The sequence below is a fragment of the Hemicordylus capensis genome, chromosome 2, assembly GCF_027244095.1.
Source record: "Hemicordylus capensis ecotype Gifberg chromosome 2, rHemCap1.1.pri, whole genome shotgun sequence".
NCBI classification, from domain to species: Eukaryota; Metazoa; Chordata; class Lepidosauria; order Squamata; family Cordylidae; genus Hemicordylus; species Hemicordylus capensis.
The window spans coordinates 3,359,603-3,377,963 of NC_069658.1; the positions used below are offsets into that span (position 1 = coordinate 3,359,603).

Sequence of the window (18,361 nt, forward strand, 5' to 3'; positions counted from 1 at the left end):
ACGGAAGCCCCTGGACTGAGTCCCCCTGAATTCCATGACAACCCCTGAGAACTCAGCCAGCCTCTTGCTGCTGCAGAGCTGTGATGGCCTCTGGGGTTCTGACGAGTGAGAGAGACTGAGGCCCTCGTCACATGTTGTGTTCAGTGCACCAACGGTGGTTGGCTCCTATCTGTATCCTATGTGCGAGGGGTCTGGACCCAGGCTCACTTTTCAAATTAACACAGGTAGTCATTCACACACACACACACACACACACACACACACACACACACACACACACACGCTTGTGTACAAGCTCGGAGATCCACGTGCAGCATTGTGTCTAAATAGGACTTGAGCGAGATCCGCGAGAGGCAGGGCAGGAGCAATGTGCACAGGGGCAGTCATAACGCACTTCATGCTTTTTCACATGCAAAGGGCTGCTAGCAGGCCAGAGGGTGTGGGGCACAGGAGATGCACGGAACTCTCTCCTGTCTTTTCTCCCGCAGGTAGAAGAGCAGTCAGGGCAGGGTGGGGTGGTCTGTTTTGACCATAACCATGGATGGATGCTGAAAAGTTAAGCAGAGTTAAGTAGAGAAACTCTTAAATACAGGGGAAACTCGGAAAATTAGAATATCGTGCAAAAGTCCATTAATTTCCGTAATGCAAATTAAAAGGTGAAACTGATATATGAGACAGACGCATTACATGCAAAGCGAGATAAGTCAAGCCTTAATTTGTTATCATTGTGGTGATCATGGCGTACAGCTCATGAAAACCCCAAATCCACAATCCCAGAAAATTAGAATATTACATGGAACCAAGAAGACAAGGATTGAAGAATAGAACAATATCGGACCTCTGAAAAGTATACAGTGTACTGTGCTTGATTGGCCAGCAAACTCGCCTGACCTGACCCCATAGAGAATCTATGGGGCATTGCCAAGAGAAGGATGAGAGACATGAGACCAAACAATGCAGAATTGCTGAAGGCCGCTAATGAAGCATCCTGGTCTTCCATAACACCTCATCAGTGCCACAGGCTGATAGCATCCATGCCACGCTGCATTGAGGCAGTAATTGCTGCAAAAGGGGCCCAAACCAAGTACTGAATACATATGCATGCTTATACTTTTCAGAGGTCCGATATTGTTCTATTCTTCAATCCTTGTCTTCTTGGTTCCATGTAATATTCTAATTTTCTGGGATTGTGGATTTGGGGTTTTCATGAGCTGTACGCCATGATCATCACAATGATAACAAATTAAGGCTTGACTTATCTCGCTTTGCATGTAATGCGTCTGTTTCATATATCAGTTTCACCTTTTAATTTGCATTACTGAAATTAATGGACTTTTGCACAATATTCTAATTTTCCGAGTTTCACCTGTAGAGTTCAGTATCTGTTTGGCCTGGCCTTCCAGGGTTTTTAAATTGTTGTAATTGTTTTTAACTTGTAGTAACCTGGTTTCCCAGGGTTTAAAACTGTTTTCAATTTTTAATAGTTGATTGTTTTATGGTGTTTTATAGTCTGTTTTTAACTGTGAATTTATTTTAATTTTTTTTTTTAATGCAAACCACCCTGAGCCATTTCTGGAAGGGCAGTATAGAAATCAAATGAATAAAATAGATCAGCTTCCTGTCATGTCTCTTCTGAATGTGGCAGCTGCCAACATTTGCTTTTCCTAAAACAGAGAGAGAGAGAGAGAGAGAGAGAGAGAGAGCGCCTGCGACACGAGTCTTCCTATATAATGTGTACTTTGCTCCCTGGAGTTTGTTAAACTCATCTTCACAACAGCCCAGCAAGGCAGACCATCAACATTCCCATCTTGCTAACCGAGACATGGAGGTGGAGGGATGGGGATTTTCAGGGCTGCACAACGAGCCCAGGGCTAAAACAGGACTTTTGGCCTGAGCCCCAAGCTGAAAACTGGTCTCAGTTCTCCCTGTGGATGGCAAAATCCCATCCCGCTGTTGCTGCCACAAACTGTGCTGAAAGTCAGTCTTCAGGTCCAGAAAAAAGCCCTGCTAATTGAGCAAGTCTTGTTTAAACTGAGATCGTTTGGACAAGCGGAATTGATTTGTGTGATCTGGCACCAAGCCACATGTTCAGCACTGGAAAAATGGGAGCAAAGGATTAATGGTAGGCAGTTCTGATGGGAGCAGCCTCACCAAGGAAGCCAATTTCTGCACAATTTGGTCTACAAAAGAATTGCTCAGGACCATGTTGTTATTATACGGCATAAAAGGGCAGAACTGCTTCTTTTGATTGACAGGAAGCGGTTCAGAAGCTGCTGCTGGTACATTTCCAGAAGGTCATCTCCGAGTTTACAGTCTTTCGGATCTCAAAAGGTTGCTACATTGAGTGATGAAGCATTAAAGGCTCCCAGGAGCCTCCATCGGAGCAGCAGTCAAGCCACTGAATGAACAACCAGCAGGCTGGTATCGATCCGGAGGCCATTCATCATGGCAAGGATCTCTCTGCTGCTGGGCCCCCATCCCCATCCACGATGAATGCTCCATCTTTCCAGTGCCCCAACACCACTTGTCCCGTCACTCAAATAAATTATGCTGCTCTGCTTGTTGGTCTTCCCCATTTCTTTTTAACAATGCATTCACTCTGCTTGGCAGGGAGAAATAATTTAGCTTTTGGTATTGAACCCTGGAAACAGACAGCACAGCCAGCTCATTGCCTTGCCTTTTGAAGCTCACACCGTTGAGGGCTTAACTACACCTGATGTGCAGGTGCCAATGCCTAACAGCCCTTGTCCATCAACCAGCAGGGAGTGCAGACGACAACTCTGGTGAGTCTGCAGGGAAAGGGAGGGAAGGGAGGGGGGCCATTTTTATGCTTTGTTTCGGGCAACAAAATGTCACAGGCCTACACTGCAGGGTCCAGGGCAGTGACTTAATCTGGCCCAGATGGAGATCCAAATGTAGGGACCCACAATGTAGCCTCCAATGGGGTCTTGCCTGACGAAGAGAGAGATGCAGCTCTTCATCAACACAGATCTGGAAAAGGAGGAGGGTGGGGAACTGGGCGTTACACACGCACCTGCTGGCAGAGGCCAATACCATGTGTCAGTACAGCTCTCTGGTGCCCAGGGGCCAAGTCCAACTATTTGTTCATCTTATATCCTGAGCGAGTTTAAGAGAATAACCAGAGCCCTGCCAGATCAGACCAAAGGCCAGTTTAGTTTGGCATCCTATTTCCAACACTGGCCAGTCAGATGCTTCCGGAAAACGCACATATCAGGCATAAAGCCAACAGGCCTTCCCTGTTTCTCCTCTCTCCAGACGTATACTGGCTGAGATCCTGACTCATGAGGTGCGCAGCAGGAGGACTTGCAGGGATGCGCTGGGACCCTGATGCAACACCCGCCGTGTGTCTGCACTCTGGTGCAAGAGCCATCAGAACTGGAAACACATTGCTGAGGACCAGTGACGGGTTTCCAGATTTGCAGAGCAATTCCAGAGCACAGGGAGCACTGTGCCGACAACTGCTAAGGGCTCTTGTGCAAACTGACTGGGGACGTTCCGTGAGGGCTCTTGGCACCCCGGCCTTGTCCGTCCTGACAGTCATGCTTCGTCAGTCACGGCCAGTAAGCAGGGAGCCTTCATTTGTCGATAGATCGGTTCCCCATGAAGCTGTGTAATCTTTTTTGTTTTGGAGTCATTTACATCAGTGGAACACCACTACATCTTGCGGCAGGAAATGCCATAATTATGCGTCCTGTGAAGAAGTGCTTTCACCCAACATCTGTCCTCTTTGTATAGATAGCAACTGATAGTAAACAGATTGCAGACACTTAATCAGACCGGGGCCATCGCTCTGGAAAAATCTGGTGCCACTGCAGACAACCCTCTGTTAACGGCAAATTTGGTGGCTGCTCTTGAATACAAATGTCCCACACGCCGAAAGTTATTCCATAGTACTATGTATCCTATGAGAGTAGATTTCTTTCCAGAATTAATGCAGCAGCCATACTTCATTAGGTGGCAGGATTGAATTAGCCACAGTAATTGAGCTGTGCTATTGAAGAGGGAGGTCTTTGGAACGAAAGGGCTGTGAACAATTCTCACCTCCTGGATCGCTGGCCAGAGACGTTCCTTTGAAACCTGAGACTGCAGCTGGTCCAAGTACTGCCTAGAAAGCCGTTTTCCCGGCTGAACCAAGGGCTTGCTACAAGGCTTCCCAAGAGTATCCTCTTGGGAAAGGGCCACTCCGAGCCGCTGAGAGGCTAAGAAGGCTGCCTCCCCACAAAGCACCAGCTTGCCTACCCTGGCCTCCTGCAAATAAAGAGAGCAAGAGGACGAAAATGCAGAGATTGAGCTCTCAAGTCTCCATGGCGAGAGGTGAGGAAAGGGAGCAGAAGACGACACGCCTTTCCTTCCACAACCTTTGGATGCAGGGCAGGCAATAAACAAGCGTTGTAGTCTAGGAGGTCGAGGGTGGAAGAAAGAAGGCACTCTTCCATGGCCAGGAGGGAACACCGCTCTAGATGAGTCGATGGGACAGAGAAGCACAGCCAAAGGAGTGGGCTGCGGGGAGAGACCCAAGATGCAGATATTTTCTGCTTCGTCCTGTTCAGAGGCAGCCCTTCGGCATTTGGATACTCGGAGTAAGCGCCAGACCACTTCCTCTGCGCTGTCGGCCTGCCACCGGCTGCCTGCCCATCCCGCTGTCCTTGCACTGGTCTTTAGCAACTGCACCCCACATACAAATGCAGAGGCAAAATGGCCAGCTTACCACTAGTCCCCACCCTCCTGCCAAGAAACAGCTGGCAAATGTCTGTGGGATGCCCTGGCCAGCACAGGATTCGAACTCTTCCCTTACAATGGCTCAGTATCACTTCGGAATAGAAAAATGCCTATGTCTGAAGCCAAACCAAACTGGCATTAGCCCAACCAAGACTGGTGGCCAGGAGTTCATCTAAGAGGGAAGGAAAGGCTGGGCAAGACAAGAAGGGAACGGAGGAGGGTTTAAGTTAACCTGAGCACTTTCCAAGGGGGCTAGTCCTGAGCTGCTGCTTATGGCCACCACAGAACGTTCTGGACTGGGGCCTGGCCTGACCCCCAAGATATAGTGATTCCAGCCAGTCAGGGACAGGCAGAATGGGAGAGAAATGAATTTATATTTCAGTTTTCCCCTACATGTTATCAAATGTATCAGTACCAAATATTAGCAGTTTATATTAAAAACAAAAAACCTAGGGGAGGGTGTAGCTTGAACCTTGATCCCTTGATTATATTACTGAATATTTTGGCTGAACATTACCTTTTGTTTCTTATCAGAAACGGGTTAGTCACTGCAAAGACTGTGAGCATTCCTCCTGTATTTCTACAATAAGAGGATTTTTCAGCAGCTGAAGTTTGTCTTGCAGGGGTGAGGAAAACTTCACTTGCTAAAATTCCTCTTTGGTTACCCTAAGTTTGAAGGAACCACATCTTAAATTGTACTCATGCAATATGTCTTACCGTATCTCACAAAAAATACTTTCCCCTTGTTGTTTCAAGAGCTTAAAGAAGGCAGCCATCCTCACAAGCTGCCTTGATCAGCCAGGCAGGGCAAGAAGACGCCTGCAAGGGTGGAGTGAGCCTCTCCCTGCTGCTCTGCTGCCAGCCCGTGCCTGTCACATGCTTTTCCTGCCCTCCCTCCCAGACACTGGCTGAGAGGGGCTGTTGCAGGCCCCGCTGGAGCTGCTATTTCAAAGCCCCTCCCCCTCCAAAGCAGCCAGAGGGGGAAATATGGCCACTTCCCTGGTTCATCCCACCAGAAGAATGTTACTCTGCTTCTCACTTTAAATTTTTTTTAAATCCCACTCAATTCTTTTAAGAGCTCAGGGTAGTTTGCCAGCAGCAGCAGCAGGTGCAAAGAATTCCCGGGTGCTTTCCAGATTACACCCTGGAACTGCGGTAAAATGCTTCGGCTTGGCAAGATTGTATTGAAAACGACCCCCAGAATCTCAGACTCTTACAACAGGAAAATACAGCTATTTTTCTGCAACGGACTTGCAACATAGTACTACTAAATCGCAAAGCTAAAATCCGAAGTGAGGCATCAGAAATGTGAACGGCACCACCGGGCTGTCAGAGCAGGGACCACGGCAGTGTCACAACACAGGAAGTAAGGAAGCACCCTTGGCAGATCTGTAGTGACACCGTGTCAAGCCTGTCCCACTTCTCACTGGAGAATGCGCTTGCCCTGGGCAGAGCTGTGCTTGCAGCAAAGATGAAAGCAGGCAGACCAGCAGCTCAGTGAGGAATCAGGACACAATCTCTATGCAATTAGGGTCTTTTCCAGTAACAGGCTGCATGATGTGTAGTGGCCATTTCAAGCTCATGAGTAGAAATTGCCGCTATTTCTAAAACATCCTTTCCCCCTAAATCAGCTTGTCTAAGAGTGGCTGCAAAAGGTCTGCATCCAAGGTACCCAAGAGGGGCAGCATCAACCAGGACGTGGGTGTTTCCACTTAGGTCTCACAGGCCTCTGCTGTGGTACGAGCAGAGCCCCGACAACCCCATGCATGTTAACAGCAACCCTTGGAGATTACATGGGGAAAGGATGGAAGGTTTTTCATTAAGTTTTACAGACTTAACCCTTGCATGGGGCATATGCTAGGTCTCAAGGTCAAATAAGATGCAACATGGGAGATCCATACATAAGTTCTCCCATGATTCCACTAAGTGCTCACAGCAGCCCAAAGGGTAGGGAGGGGACTGGTTTGGTTCCATGGTGCTGGAGGGAGCATTACCCCTTCTCCCTGCACGATGTTCCCCAATTACGACCTCCCCTCCTCACAGCTGCTATTTGGCCCAGGGATAGAGACACCTGTCCTTTTTGCTCCACAAGCCAAACAGTGGCACTGGAGGTCAATTTTAACTGGGGGAGCAGTTAAAGATCAAAGTCTGCCCCTCTATAGCTGCTATTCACACTCTGAGCTCCTATCAGCTGGATATTTAGGAAGAGCCATTTTACCTTCCCATCTGTGGTAACCGCAGCAAAAACGGTGGAGGAATAAGGAGCCCAGGCAACATCGCCCACAGCGGAGTTCAGGTCGTAGATGAACATGGGAGTCCTGCAAACAAAGATCCGGGATGTAGTCAAGACAGGAAGTTCCAGGCAGGAGAAGTGGCAAGGCTGGAGTGGGCTCTGGGACAAGGCGTGAAGATGGCCCCCTGCCTTCCTCTCCTGCTCCCGCCCCGTGTCTTTAATATGCAACAAGTCAGGATTATGACACCCACGGGTAAATCTTGCCAGGGCTGGTGGCAAGAAAAGAGAAGCCAAGTTCATATTTCCTGGAATGAGGCCGAACATTCCCCGAAGGTACTCTCACGCTTCCTGCCACTCTCTGGAGTCTCATGGCCGGGGCTCTGCGGCCCCTCCCACCCACCCTGAACTTTGTAGCTCTTTAAAGGTAAGGTGAAGTGTGCCGGTGTCGACTCCTGGCAACCACAGAGCCTTGTGGTTGTCTTTGGTAGAATCCAGAAGGGGTTATTATTATTTATTATTATTTATTATTATTTAACACATGTTTATACTGCCCAAAACTTACATCTCTGGGCGGTTTACAACAAAATAAAAACAGTAAGTAAAACATTAGTTAAAACAACAACAACAAAAAAAAAGGTTAAAATACCACAACAATTTAATTTTTATTTTATTTTTACCATTGCCATCTCCCACGCAGTACGAGATGATGCCTTTCAGCATCATCCTATATTGCTGCTGCCCGATAGAGGTGTTCCCCATAGTTGGGGAAAGATGCCAGCAGGGATTTGAACTGACAAGTCAAGTTATTTCCCCCGCTGTGCCATTAGGTGGCTTTGTAGTTATTTACCATGGGCAAAAGAAATAGGGTAGGCCATATGTAATCCTCACTCTCAGCAGCAATGGAGCAGGATCTTCTGCAACTTCTGTTTTGAATTGACTCCTGGAAGACATTTTCCTTCTTCTTCTGCAGCCTTTGGGAAAGCAGTGTTTCTTGGAAACTGTAGTGTTTGTGGGGGTGAGGGCTGTAGCAATGTCTACAGCCCAGGAAAAGACTACAGTTCCCAAGAAACTTTGCATCTTTCACAGGACTGCAGTGGAGGGGGAAAACTTTGCTGGACTGGAAGAAATTTCAAAATGGAAGCAGCTGCTCCCTTACTGCCAGGAGCAAAAATGAAGTCCAACCTGCCTGGTCTCCTGCCTCAGTTCCATTAAATAGTACAGGGGTCACAGGAGTGACAAGAAGGTAGGAAGGAGTGAAACTTCAGCCCTGACATGAAGCAAGGTGTTTGCTCTAGTCAGCATCCTCCAGGATGAATTCTAGGATGAACTTCTCAGGAGTGCAGCTCAATTATTTACTATGAATATGTATACAGTAGGACCTAATCAGCATCTGACCTCAGCATACACAAGGAAAAAAAATGGCTTAAAACGGATTAAATCTGCAGATCTGTGAATTGGAGGTGGCCAGAAATGACCTCCAAGGTAATTCCCTGGAAATGACCACCAAAGTAATTTCTGGCCGCCATTTTGTGTTCGAGAGCCATGTTGTGGCTCCTTTTCAAAGAAAATATTTTTAACAAACCCTTTCCCCACCCCACAAAAGGTGGTGGGATTTAAGTCTCTTGGGGGGCACTGCTGGATTGCTGGGGACCCGTGGAGCATGGTAGAGCACTTTATTTTGGGGGGGTTGGTGTGTGTTGCCCATTTTTAGCAATTTTCCATGCCCTTTGGAACCTAATCCCCACAATCCCATTGACTGAATGCCTCGGTTTTTGCAGAACGGAACCCCCCGTGAATACTGAAGTCCTCCTGTATCTGGCCTTTCCATCATAAGTGCCCAAGGTGGCTTCTCTGCCAGCTCTACAAGTCTGGCCCCTCTAAGCATTTGCTTGTGCCCAGGCAAGCCTTGTCCTTTCAAGTTACCACCACTCTTGAGGAAAAGCTGGGGTTGGTTTCTAGCCAGTGCAACCTGCACTCCTCAGTCATCCCCGCATGCTCATGAGTGAAAACCACTCTCCACCTACAGCAAAGAGTTGCCAGTGTGGCAATACACAGGGTGTGGTTATTGATTGATTGATTGATATACTGCCTGACTCCAAAGGCTCTAGGTGGTTGGACATACTTGATGGTGTGGTCCCAGATCTTCACCGTCCAGTCCGAGCTGCAAGAAATGAAGACTTTGGTATGGAAGGGGTTCCAGCTCACAGCGTCAACAGCCATGTGGTGGGCATCAAAAATGTCCAGGAATTGGCTAGAGTAGGACTTGGAACACTGCAAGAAGACCAGGAGTTAGTGACTGCAAGCACTCCTTTTCCCTGCCATCAAGGGCTGTTGGCTACCCTCCCAACCCCATGATGTTAGACTTGCTGCTTGGCTCACTTAATTTCTTCCTCAATATGACTTTTTACTTAACACAAGATATGTTTTTAAGCTCCTTTGACACACAGTACGGAGCCTGGCTCATCACAGTCATTTCCATACGCTACACTGTTATTCTGAATCCAGTTAGTGAAATTAGGCTTAATGGCAACTCTGGTATTTTGAGGGCAGGGCTCCCTTAAGTGCTCATTTTCAGGCCATGCTCAGACTGTCTGCTCCTTTAGAGGTGCTGTAGCAAGTGAGAATAGAGGAATGAAAAGTGTCTGGGAATCTGGAGCTTCAGGATGTCTTCAAGCAAGGACTACAGCTTAGGTCTAGAGCACTTCCTCTCATGCAGAAGTGTCAGGGCCAGTTTGTGGGCAACTACTGCAGGGTAGTCCCAAGTCAGGATCGAGAGCAAGGGAATGGACCAGGAAGCAGGGTCAGGAAGCAAACGGGGAGTCAAAGCCAAGTCCAGGTGAAAGCCAAGCAGACAAATCAGGAGCTGCAGACACTGTGTCACCAAGACCAAGAAGTCTTTGGTACCGAGTCAAAGCCAAGCTTCACCCAAAAAGCTTTTATATCCTTCTTCTAGGAAGATCCAAGCCCTGTTGAGTGGGGCCAACCGAGGGCGGGAGAGCTCTATGTTCTGACAAGGTGTGGAGGAATGAGGCCTAGACCTCTTGATTGTTGTAAATACGCAAAAAAATGTATTATAAATGAATTACAAATATTCGTTATTGTAAATAGGATTGTATGTGTAACTTGCCTTCCAAAGAAAACTGGCAAGGTCAAGAGTTCATGCCTGCTGTACCTTAGTTTCACTTTGAGAATATCAGTTTGACAGTTTGGTTTTGGAGGGAAGGGAAGTTTTGAAAAATGGAGGGAACTTTGAGGTACACTGATTGGGTTGTTTAAAAAGAGCCAGAGGTCTGCTGGGCTGACCCAGCCTGGAAGTGTTTGTCCTTCTCTCCACAGGGCATCACCTCCAACATCTCAATGGTGTCTGAAGGGACCTCTGCACAGACTGTGCTTGCTCTCGGCACAACAGCCTATTCAGAAGAAAAATTCTGAAGAACTCCAAGCAAGCAGCTCTCATATGGATAAAAACTGCCCCTCAGTGCAAGAAGGCATTGAGAGGTTTCGGATCTCAAAGGAGATTTTTGTAGATCACAAAACCACCCAAGTACACTTTGATTTGCCACCTATGAAACAAGCTGTCTCTCCACAAGTGTGGAGTCCGAGGGATCACTCGGGGGGGGGACAACAACACATAAAGCAACAGTCCATACCAGCCATTAGCCACCTGCCCAATGGCCAGGCATTTGTGGTGGAGAACTTGCTTTCATGCATAACAAATGGGTTCAGATTGCCCCTTGACGGGAGCATCTGATCCTGCAGTGTGATATCCTGGCTGGCCTCCATAGGGTCTTGCCCCGGCGGACTCTGTTGATGGTATAGACTGGGGAGGCCCCAATGGTCCATGAAGGAGGGACTAGCCAAGCTCAGAAGAACCGCCTTTCTGTCCCTGTCATCAGGGTACTGTATTGCCCAGACTTGGAGACAGACCATCACTTTCAGGAAAGTAGAAGGGAGCATGGCAGAGGCATCATTTCCCATGGAATACACACTCATTTCACTTGCCCCACTGTCATCTCTGGTCAAACAGGCACTGGAGGCTTTTGGAACACTATGAAAAGGAGTGCACTATACAACTATTTGACTAGAGAGAACATGGAGATCGCAGGGAACAACACCTCTCCTCCTCCAATGCTCTGAAAAAGCCTTCCTTTGTCTCTTAGGAGCAGCTAGATCTTTTCTGCTGTATTGGGAGCCCTGCAGTTACAGCAATGTAGAATCCAAGAAAAGAGTGTTTCTTTGCAGAAAGAGGGTGCCCAGCCTCCACAGACACTTGCCGATGTGTTCAGTCTCCTCCTTCCAGAACACAGGCAAGAATGGAAGGGGAAGGGAAGGAAGAGTCTCTGCTGCTATAGAAGTCTCTTCTAGCCAAAGAACAAGAGATGGGAAAGTGCCACAGAAAGGATTATGCTTTGGATATGGGATGACTCAGGCAGTAGCAGTAGCTCTCACGCCTATTAGAAATGGTATGACTTTACTTATAAAAGCACCTTTTACCAACTATGGCTGGTAGGCCAGTCGCAACCCTACTCAGAAACGTCAGACCTGACCTCAGTCACTCATGCATTGGTAACATCCAGATTGGACTACTGCAATGCACTCTATGTGGGGCTGTCCTTGAAAACTGTTCAGAAGCTTCAGCTGGTCCAGAATGCTGCTACAAGGATGCTCGTGGGCGCAAGTCGCTTCATGAATATCACACCCATCCTGGTGCAGCTCCATTGGTTACTGGTCCGCTTCTGGGCTAGATTCAAGGTGCTGGTCTTGACCTTTAAAGCTCTATACGGCTTGTGGCCGGGGTACCTGTTGGACCACATTCACACATATGAACCTGACAGGGCCCTCCGTTCATTGTCTCAGGCCCTGCTCATGGCCCCGCCACTAACAGAGATCCAGTTGGCGAGGACTAGACAGGGCCTTTCCAGTTGTGGCCCCTCAGCTTTGGAACGCCCTCCCTGAAGAGCTTCGCCATGCTCCCTCCTTCAGTATTTTTCTTAAAAAACAACTAAAAACATCTTTTTAAAGAGGCTTTTTAATGCTCCATCTTTGGTTATATCTAGTAGGTTCTTTAGTTTTTAGTTTTTATAATTCTCAATTTTTAACTTTTAAAATAACTTTTAATTTTAAACTTAATACGGATTGTGGTTTTTAACCCAACTTTTACCCTGTTTATTCAACTTGGTTAATTTTATTAGTTTTATTGTGTCGTGTATCTATTTTATTGTTGTGAGCCACCCCAAGCAGTAGTGTAATGGAGGGGCGGGGTATAAATATTTTAAATACAAATAAAATAAAATAACTTAGGGGACTGTGTTCTGCTTTGAATTACAAGAAGAGCAAGAGGAAAAAGAACAAGAAGAGTTGGGGGAAACGTTAATGGTCACAGATGATTGAATCTAGGACTCAGGTTTTAGTATTCTACAGTCGAGTACTCAGGGTTTAGTATTCTAAAACCTGATTTTAGAATAAGAGTTATTATTGGTCTATCACACCTCTAAGGCTCCCTCACCCTCACAAAAACCCCATCTGGACCATTTTACAGACAAAAGCAAGACACAGCGACTTGGCCAAGGCCATCCAAGGAGTGTACAGGCGATGTGGGAGTCGAACCGAGACATCTCAGCTCCAAATCCAGCACTCTCGCCACTAGACCAACCACAGGCACACAATGGCCATCTCCTCCAGATCTTCAGGACCCTTTTGCCAAAACAATTCAATGTTGTGGGATATTCTAGGGACTTCCCGATAAACTGCTCTTGTCTAGGAGAGGGGCAGCTAAATGGTGACTGCTTGGGTTTGTGGCCCCTTCCACTGTCACTGAGATTTGGTGCAGGGATCCTGTGGAGAGACAGGGCTGCGGGCCCTGCAAGCAATTCCACTGCTGAACACGCATCCATAAAGCAGCAACACTCCAGCATTGTTAATAACGGCTAAAAACGAGGATCAGTACCCCGCCCCACCCCCACTTTTGTTTTGGCCTTGAAGAGACAAAGTGGCTATGGGCAACTGAGCAGGAGAAAGGAGGTGTTTAGCTTGGCTGCGGCACGTGGTCTGGCTATGAAGAGGCCTCCAGGGGTGAAGGACTACTTGTCAGGAAAGCTGTGACAGGCCCACCTGGAGGCGAGGAAATAGTAAGACTGAAGAGGGCAAGGAACGGATCCATGTGTTTGGTGCGGCTTGGCAAGAAGAGAGCTTATCTGCCAAGACAGCGGTGGGATCAGGCTCGGAAACCAACAGGAAGTGACCAAAGAAAATGGTGGGGGCTGACTTGCGAAGGAAGGAGCTGGACGCTTCCAAAGCTGCCCACCGCCTCCCACTTACTGGTGCTCCCCTCATCCCACAGCTGCCTGACGAGGGAAAGAGAGAGCTGGGAATCCTTGGGATGTGCTCCACCCTAAGGCTCCTCCTCCTGCTCCAAGCCTAACCTGCCCCTTGGAGGCTTGGGCCATTGAAGACACAAGACCTAGCCCCAGCTTGGGGTGGGGCTGGAAGACAAAAGAGAAGCAAGAAGAAGTGCTGCAGCGGAGAAGGCCGAGGAGGAGCAGGGAACAAGCCGCTTGCGGGTGGAGGAGGAGGAGGAAGCCAGCACTTGGAGCAACCACTACTGTAACTGCTGCTGCCACTCCAAGTCCTCAGCCGTCTCCTCCTCCTGCCACCAGGAAAAGTGGCAGCAGAGGCCAGAGGAAGGAGCTGCAGCAGCAGCAGCAGCTGGGCAGGTGCAAGGGCGGCCTTCCATGAAGCAGGGCAGGCAGTGGCCTCAGGTGAGGAGGGGCACCGGGAGCAGCATGTCCCCCACCATCCCAAGCACCACCCCCACCACCCCACTGCCTGCTGGGGTATAGGGTTCATTTCCCCTCCCTCGCCCCACTGGGGTGCGCCAGAGTGCTCACGTGCCATCGGTGCCCTCCCGGCAGCACAGGCGGCAGGCAGCCCAACGCCTTGGGCTGTTCCTGGGCAGGTGGGTCCCAGCCGCATTGCAGCTGCTGCTCTTGCTGCTCCGACATGCTGGCTCTGCTGCTTCCAAGGCCAGCCGAGAGGTGCTTAGAGCAGCAGCAGCAGCAGCCGCCGCCACGACTGGCCCAGGTTCATCCCACCCTAAAGAGACAAACGTTAAGAGAGAGAATAAGCTTGAAGTGCCCTGTGGCTGAAAAAAGGAAGCCACTTGGGTGGGGTGGGGGTGAGAAGTGGGGCTACATGGGGATCTTCACATTTCTCAAGCTGCTCTTCTTCTGCAAAGCAGCTGTTCCTTGCATTTCCCAGCAACAAAGTGCCAGGAAACAGGGCGGGGGAGAAGTGTTCCTCCCCCCCCCCAGTCCTGATCCTCATTGTTCCCCTGCTGCACAGCTGCCTTTTGACAAGGAAGAGGCACTTCTGGTTGACTTCCTGTGCTCAGCCCATCGCTTAATGCCATTAATGTGCAGTTTGGGTCTTACTCAGCTGAACAGCAAGTGAGAGGCTGGAGGCGGCAGGCAGGAGGAGCCAAGGGGAACTTCACTGGCTGGTGCCTTTTCTCCCCCCCACCACCACTGCCCATCTGAAGGGCAAAGGCCAATGTTTAGGCAGAGTGTATGTAAACCAGCTATTTGTAAACCACCAGCATGGCTGTGTGAATCACTCCTCGCTCATTCTCACAACCTGCCTGCCCAGCAGGTCATTCCTGGCTCCCATGTACAGACAGGGAACCGAGGCTGGCACACACATTTGCTAAGCCTCTTGGGCCAGACTCGTTTGTCTGACACTCTGCATTTTTTCAGCCTGCAGAGTTTGCCCTCCACACCAGACTCTGGTGTGGAGGGCAAGGCTTCCAGCAAGGCTTCTGTTCACAAAGTTGGTGCCCTTGGCTTTTACTTCAGCTACCTGATTCCAGCTCCTGATAGCCTTCTTTGGGAGGTGCAGATTCATAATCAGGACGTGCGGCATGCATGGTGACTGTTTAGTGCCGCGCATCCTCATTAATGCAGAAACCATTTATCTGCGTAAAAGGGCAAGCAGATAGGCCCGGGTGTAATTAAGATAATGATTCCTTGGCTTCCAAAATGCTATTAACTGGGCTGCTTTCTGAAATTTGCCATAATTGTTCTGCAGCTAAAAATTAACACATTATCACAGTGATTGTTGAAAGGCTGTAAAAACAACAGCGTCCTGGGCTTGCTTTTTAATGACAGTTTCACAAATCATCTGCGTGGCTTTGGCCTGGGCTCTTGGTCTCTGCAGTGTTGGAAACCTGAATCTTGGCACTGCAGAGAGTTTGAAGAGATCAGTTTGGGGCTTCCTTCGCCTGATTCCTGAAACGGAGGGCGCTGCTTTCAGATGTCCCATTTACTTAGTATTGCTGCTGCCCCCTGCCATGGTGTAGAGCTACATCCACATCAAGGCAAATCATTAAGCTCCTCTATGGGAGTTATCCAGAAGGGCCTTGTTTGGGGACAGTTCATCTGCCCCCATTTTTCCAGAATTCTCCTCCGGGGTACTTGCCCATCACCCCCTGCTGACATTCACTGGTCATGCTTCCATCATATCTTGGAGGGAAGAGAGCTGCTTCTTGGAACGTATCCAGCCTTCTCTTTTCTGGTGGGCTCTGGGAAAGGGCGCTTTGCTAGGCTGGTAATATTCTTGCAAAGCAATCCAGCTGGGGAGCAGTCACCCATACTTCAGCAGTGTGTGGAACCGTGCACAGAAATCAGCACGCGAGCTGAAATAGGCTCAGAGCAAAACCACCAGGCAGCCTCACTTTCAGCAGGGACTTTACACACAGCAGGCTTTACCATGCATTTACAGGGAGGCTTTTACTGCAAACTTGAAGTTGTCCCCCAAAACCTGACAAAATAGTGGATTTTTTTGCCCCGGGTGTAAACCAGGCTACATTAACATGCAGTGAAAACCCCAAATTGTGTGTGAACTGCTCCCCGATAACTCGCAGGGACTTCAAGGCAAATCTGGCCGATATGTGAATGCAGCCCCTTCCGGAAGAGATGTGAGTTAAAGGGCTTCAACAATGCTGTGTGAAAAACTTCCACATAAATCAGTGAATGCATGGCCAACAGAACCCTGGAGATTTTCTACTGCAGTATGTGAATTCCCAGAGTCAGTGTTGAGAGGGGGAGAAGAAGGGTGTTGGGGGGAAGCCCTGGAGCCCTCAGCCCCTAGCCTCAGTTACAGCCGAATTGATGTATCAGATAAAAGCTGTACCCTATAGGTGTGTCATGGATAGCCTCTTGAACCTATGGATGTTGGGAAGTGAGGGCATCCCTTTGTGTTCTCTACCAACAGGGTCTGATGGGGGAAAGGCATTCTTACGGCTATTCATAGAAGGCCTACATTCTTGCGTGACAGTTACAAGCTCAGCTGGAGTACCAATATTTTGAGTTTGTAACAGAGACTGAGTGATCCAGTGGAGCTTGTTTGAATGGCACTCTAGAGAGGGGGTCAAGATAACCTCGCTGGATGGCTCTGGCTAAGTTCACATTGTCAAGCAGTGGCCTACCTCAGGAGGCAGTTGTGAAGATGTGAGATAAAGAAATGTAGACACCCACCTGAGACGGAGTGATGGGACCTGCATGTATATTGAGGTATGTACAATGAACCACTGGGGTGCAAAGAAACCTGTGATCCAGAAAGCTATTTTACATCCAGGATATTTCAAAAATTCACAGCAAGAAGAGGCTGTACCATGTTTCCCAAGCAGGCTGGTTGCACTGTGTCCCAAAGAAGAATGGTTTGCGACTCCTTCCTGTCATGACCCCAGGACCCTTGTGCAAGCAATGAGCAGATGGGGTGAGCCTATGGCCCAGACCACAGGTGGCCTGTGTCAGTGGGACCCTTGCACCAGGAGCAGCACCCAAGCAGCACTTCCACCATGGCCCAAGGGCACAGCCCGACCTTTGTCCTCAGAGAACCTACCAGTATTGGCAGAGGCCCCGTAGCACGGCTGGAACCAGCACTTGCAAAATAGGGCAAGGCCCCTTAAGAAACAGATCCTTCCCTAGGGAAGGGGTGGGGCAAAGGCACTCTGTCTGAGCAGCAGCCTTAAATGCCAGCAGTCTGCTTGAGAAGCAGCTGGAGCAATGTCCCACTCATGTCGCATTGCCTAGCTCAGCGTTTCCCACCCTGGGTTCCACCAGATGTTGCTGAACTACAGCTCCCAGCATCCCCAGCCACAATAAATTTTAGCAGGGGATGCTGGGAGTTGTAGTTCAGCAACAGCTAGAGGTCCCTAGGGCGGGAACCACTGGCCTCGCTCCTGTGACCCAGCTTGGCTCTCGCCAAGGTGCTGACTCCCTTGGAGCTCTCCAAGGTCTGTGGCACTCCTGCATCCCCCCGTTCCTTGACAGGGAGGCTGGCTGAGCCCAGAACAGGATGCTTTCCTTGATGACAACCCAGAGCCCAGCCCCTCATTGTAAGAGCAGCCCACAGAGTGAGCATATGAAGCTGCATTAAACAGAATCAGATCACTGGTCTCCTTAGCCCAGTATTGTCTACTCTGATGGACAGAAGCTTCCCAGGTTCTCAGGCAGAGTGAGCACTTCCCCATCACCCACTACCTGCTCTTTTACCTGGAGATGCTGGGGTATGGACCTGGCACCTTTGTGCATGCAAAGCAGATGCTCCTCCACTGAGCAAAGGTTCCTTCCATGACAACAGAGCATCAGCAGCTTGTGACTCAAGCAAGCCCAAGCCAAACACTCCAGGAGAAGGCAATGCCCCACCCCTCCAAACTCAGGGTCATTGGCCAAACTCACTCGCTCTCACTTCTGATTAGGGAGAAGAGGCATTGGCAGCTCCCCCTCCCTCTGACACCCCCCCCCACTCAAAAAGGTCCCTCCCAATTTAGTTTTCGTAGGAAGCGGGGATTGCTTCCTCACCCCAATTGGTGCAATGTCTTCCTGGCTTTACTGTAACACTTCATGTTAAGAGGATGCTTGTCATAAACGATGCTTGTCATAAGCTTTACATAAACCAAACCATCTTGACTGCAGCAGGCTTCATGCAGGAGAGAGCCACAGAGGCAGACCCAGCAGACTTACAGTACGGATTCTGGGATAAAACTGTGTATGCATTGGGGTGGGGTGGGGTGGGGTGGGGTGGGGTGGGGTGGGGGGTTAAGGACAGGACCGGCCACACGGCATGCAGCAGAAACAAGAAAAGCAACCACCGCTTGCAGAGGGAAGGGCCTCACCTTGTAGATTTTGCCTTCCTCCGTGCCCACAAGAAACAAATAATCAATCTTCTTGTGGAAGTCAAATGAAGTCCCACAGCCTGTTTCGAAAGCAGAGAAGGAGGGTCAAAATGAAGCAGGAAGCTGCGGCAGCATTCCTCTTTGCTCTGCCCCTAGAAACGCTGTCTGGGCTCTGTTTTCCCTGGGAGGCTTTCAGCATTTGACCTGCTGCTTCA

The 18,361-nt window shown here is 49.2% G+C and overlaps 1 protein-coding gene across 4 annotated transcripts in view; it reads right to left on the reverse strand.

The window, feature by feature from the left end:
* The window catches only part of DNAI1 (dynein axonemal intermediate chain 1), a 191,000-nt gene that overhangs the window by 52,069 nt on the left and 120,570 nt on the right, over window positions 1-18,361 (reverse strand). For 2 of the 4 annotated variants that reach the window (XM_053296607.1, XM_053296606.1), the window contains 3 exons: window positions 18,147-18,226; window positions 9,096-9,244; window positions 6,959-7,058 (listed from right to left, as the gene is read on the reverse strand). In XM_053296607.1, coding sequence (XP_053152582.1) covers window positions 6,959-7,058; window positions 9,096-9,244; window positions 18,147-18,226 — 329 coding nt within the window. The remainder of the gene's footprint in view (window positions 1-6,958; window positions 7,059-9,095; window positions 9,245-18,146; window positions 18,227-18,361) is intronic. The other 2 variants (XM_053296609.1, XM_053296608.1) reach the window with 2 other exon arrangements.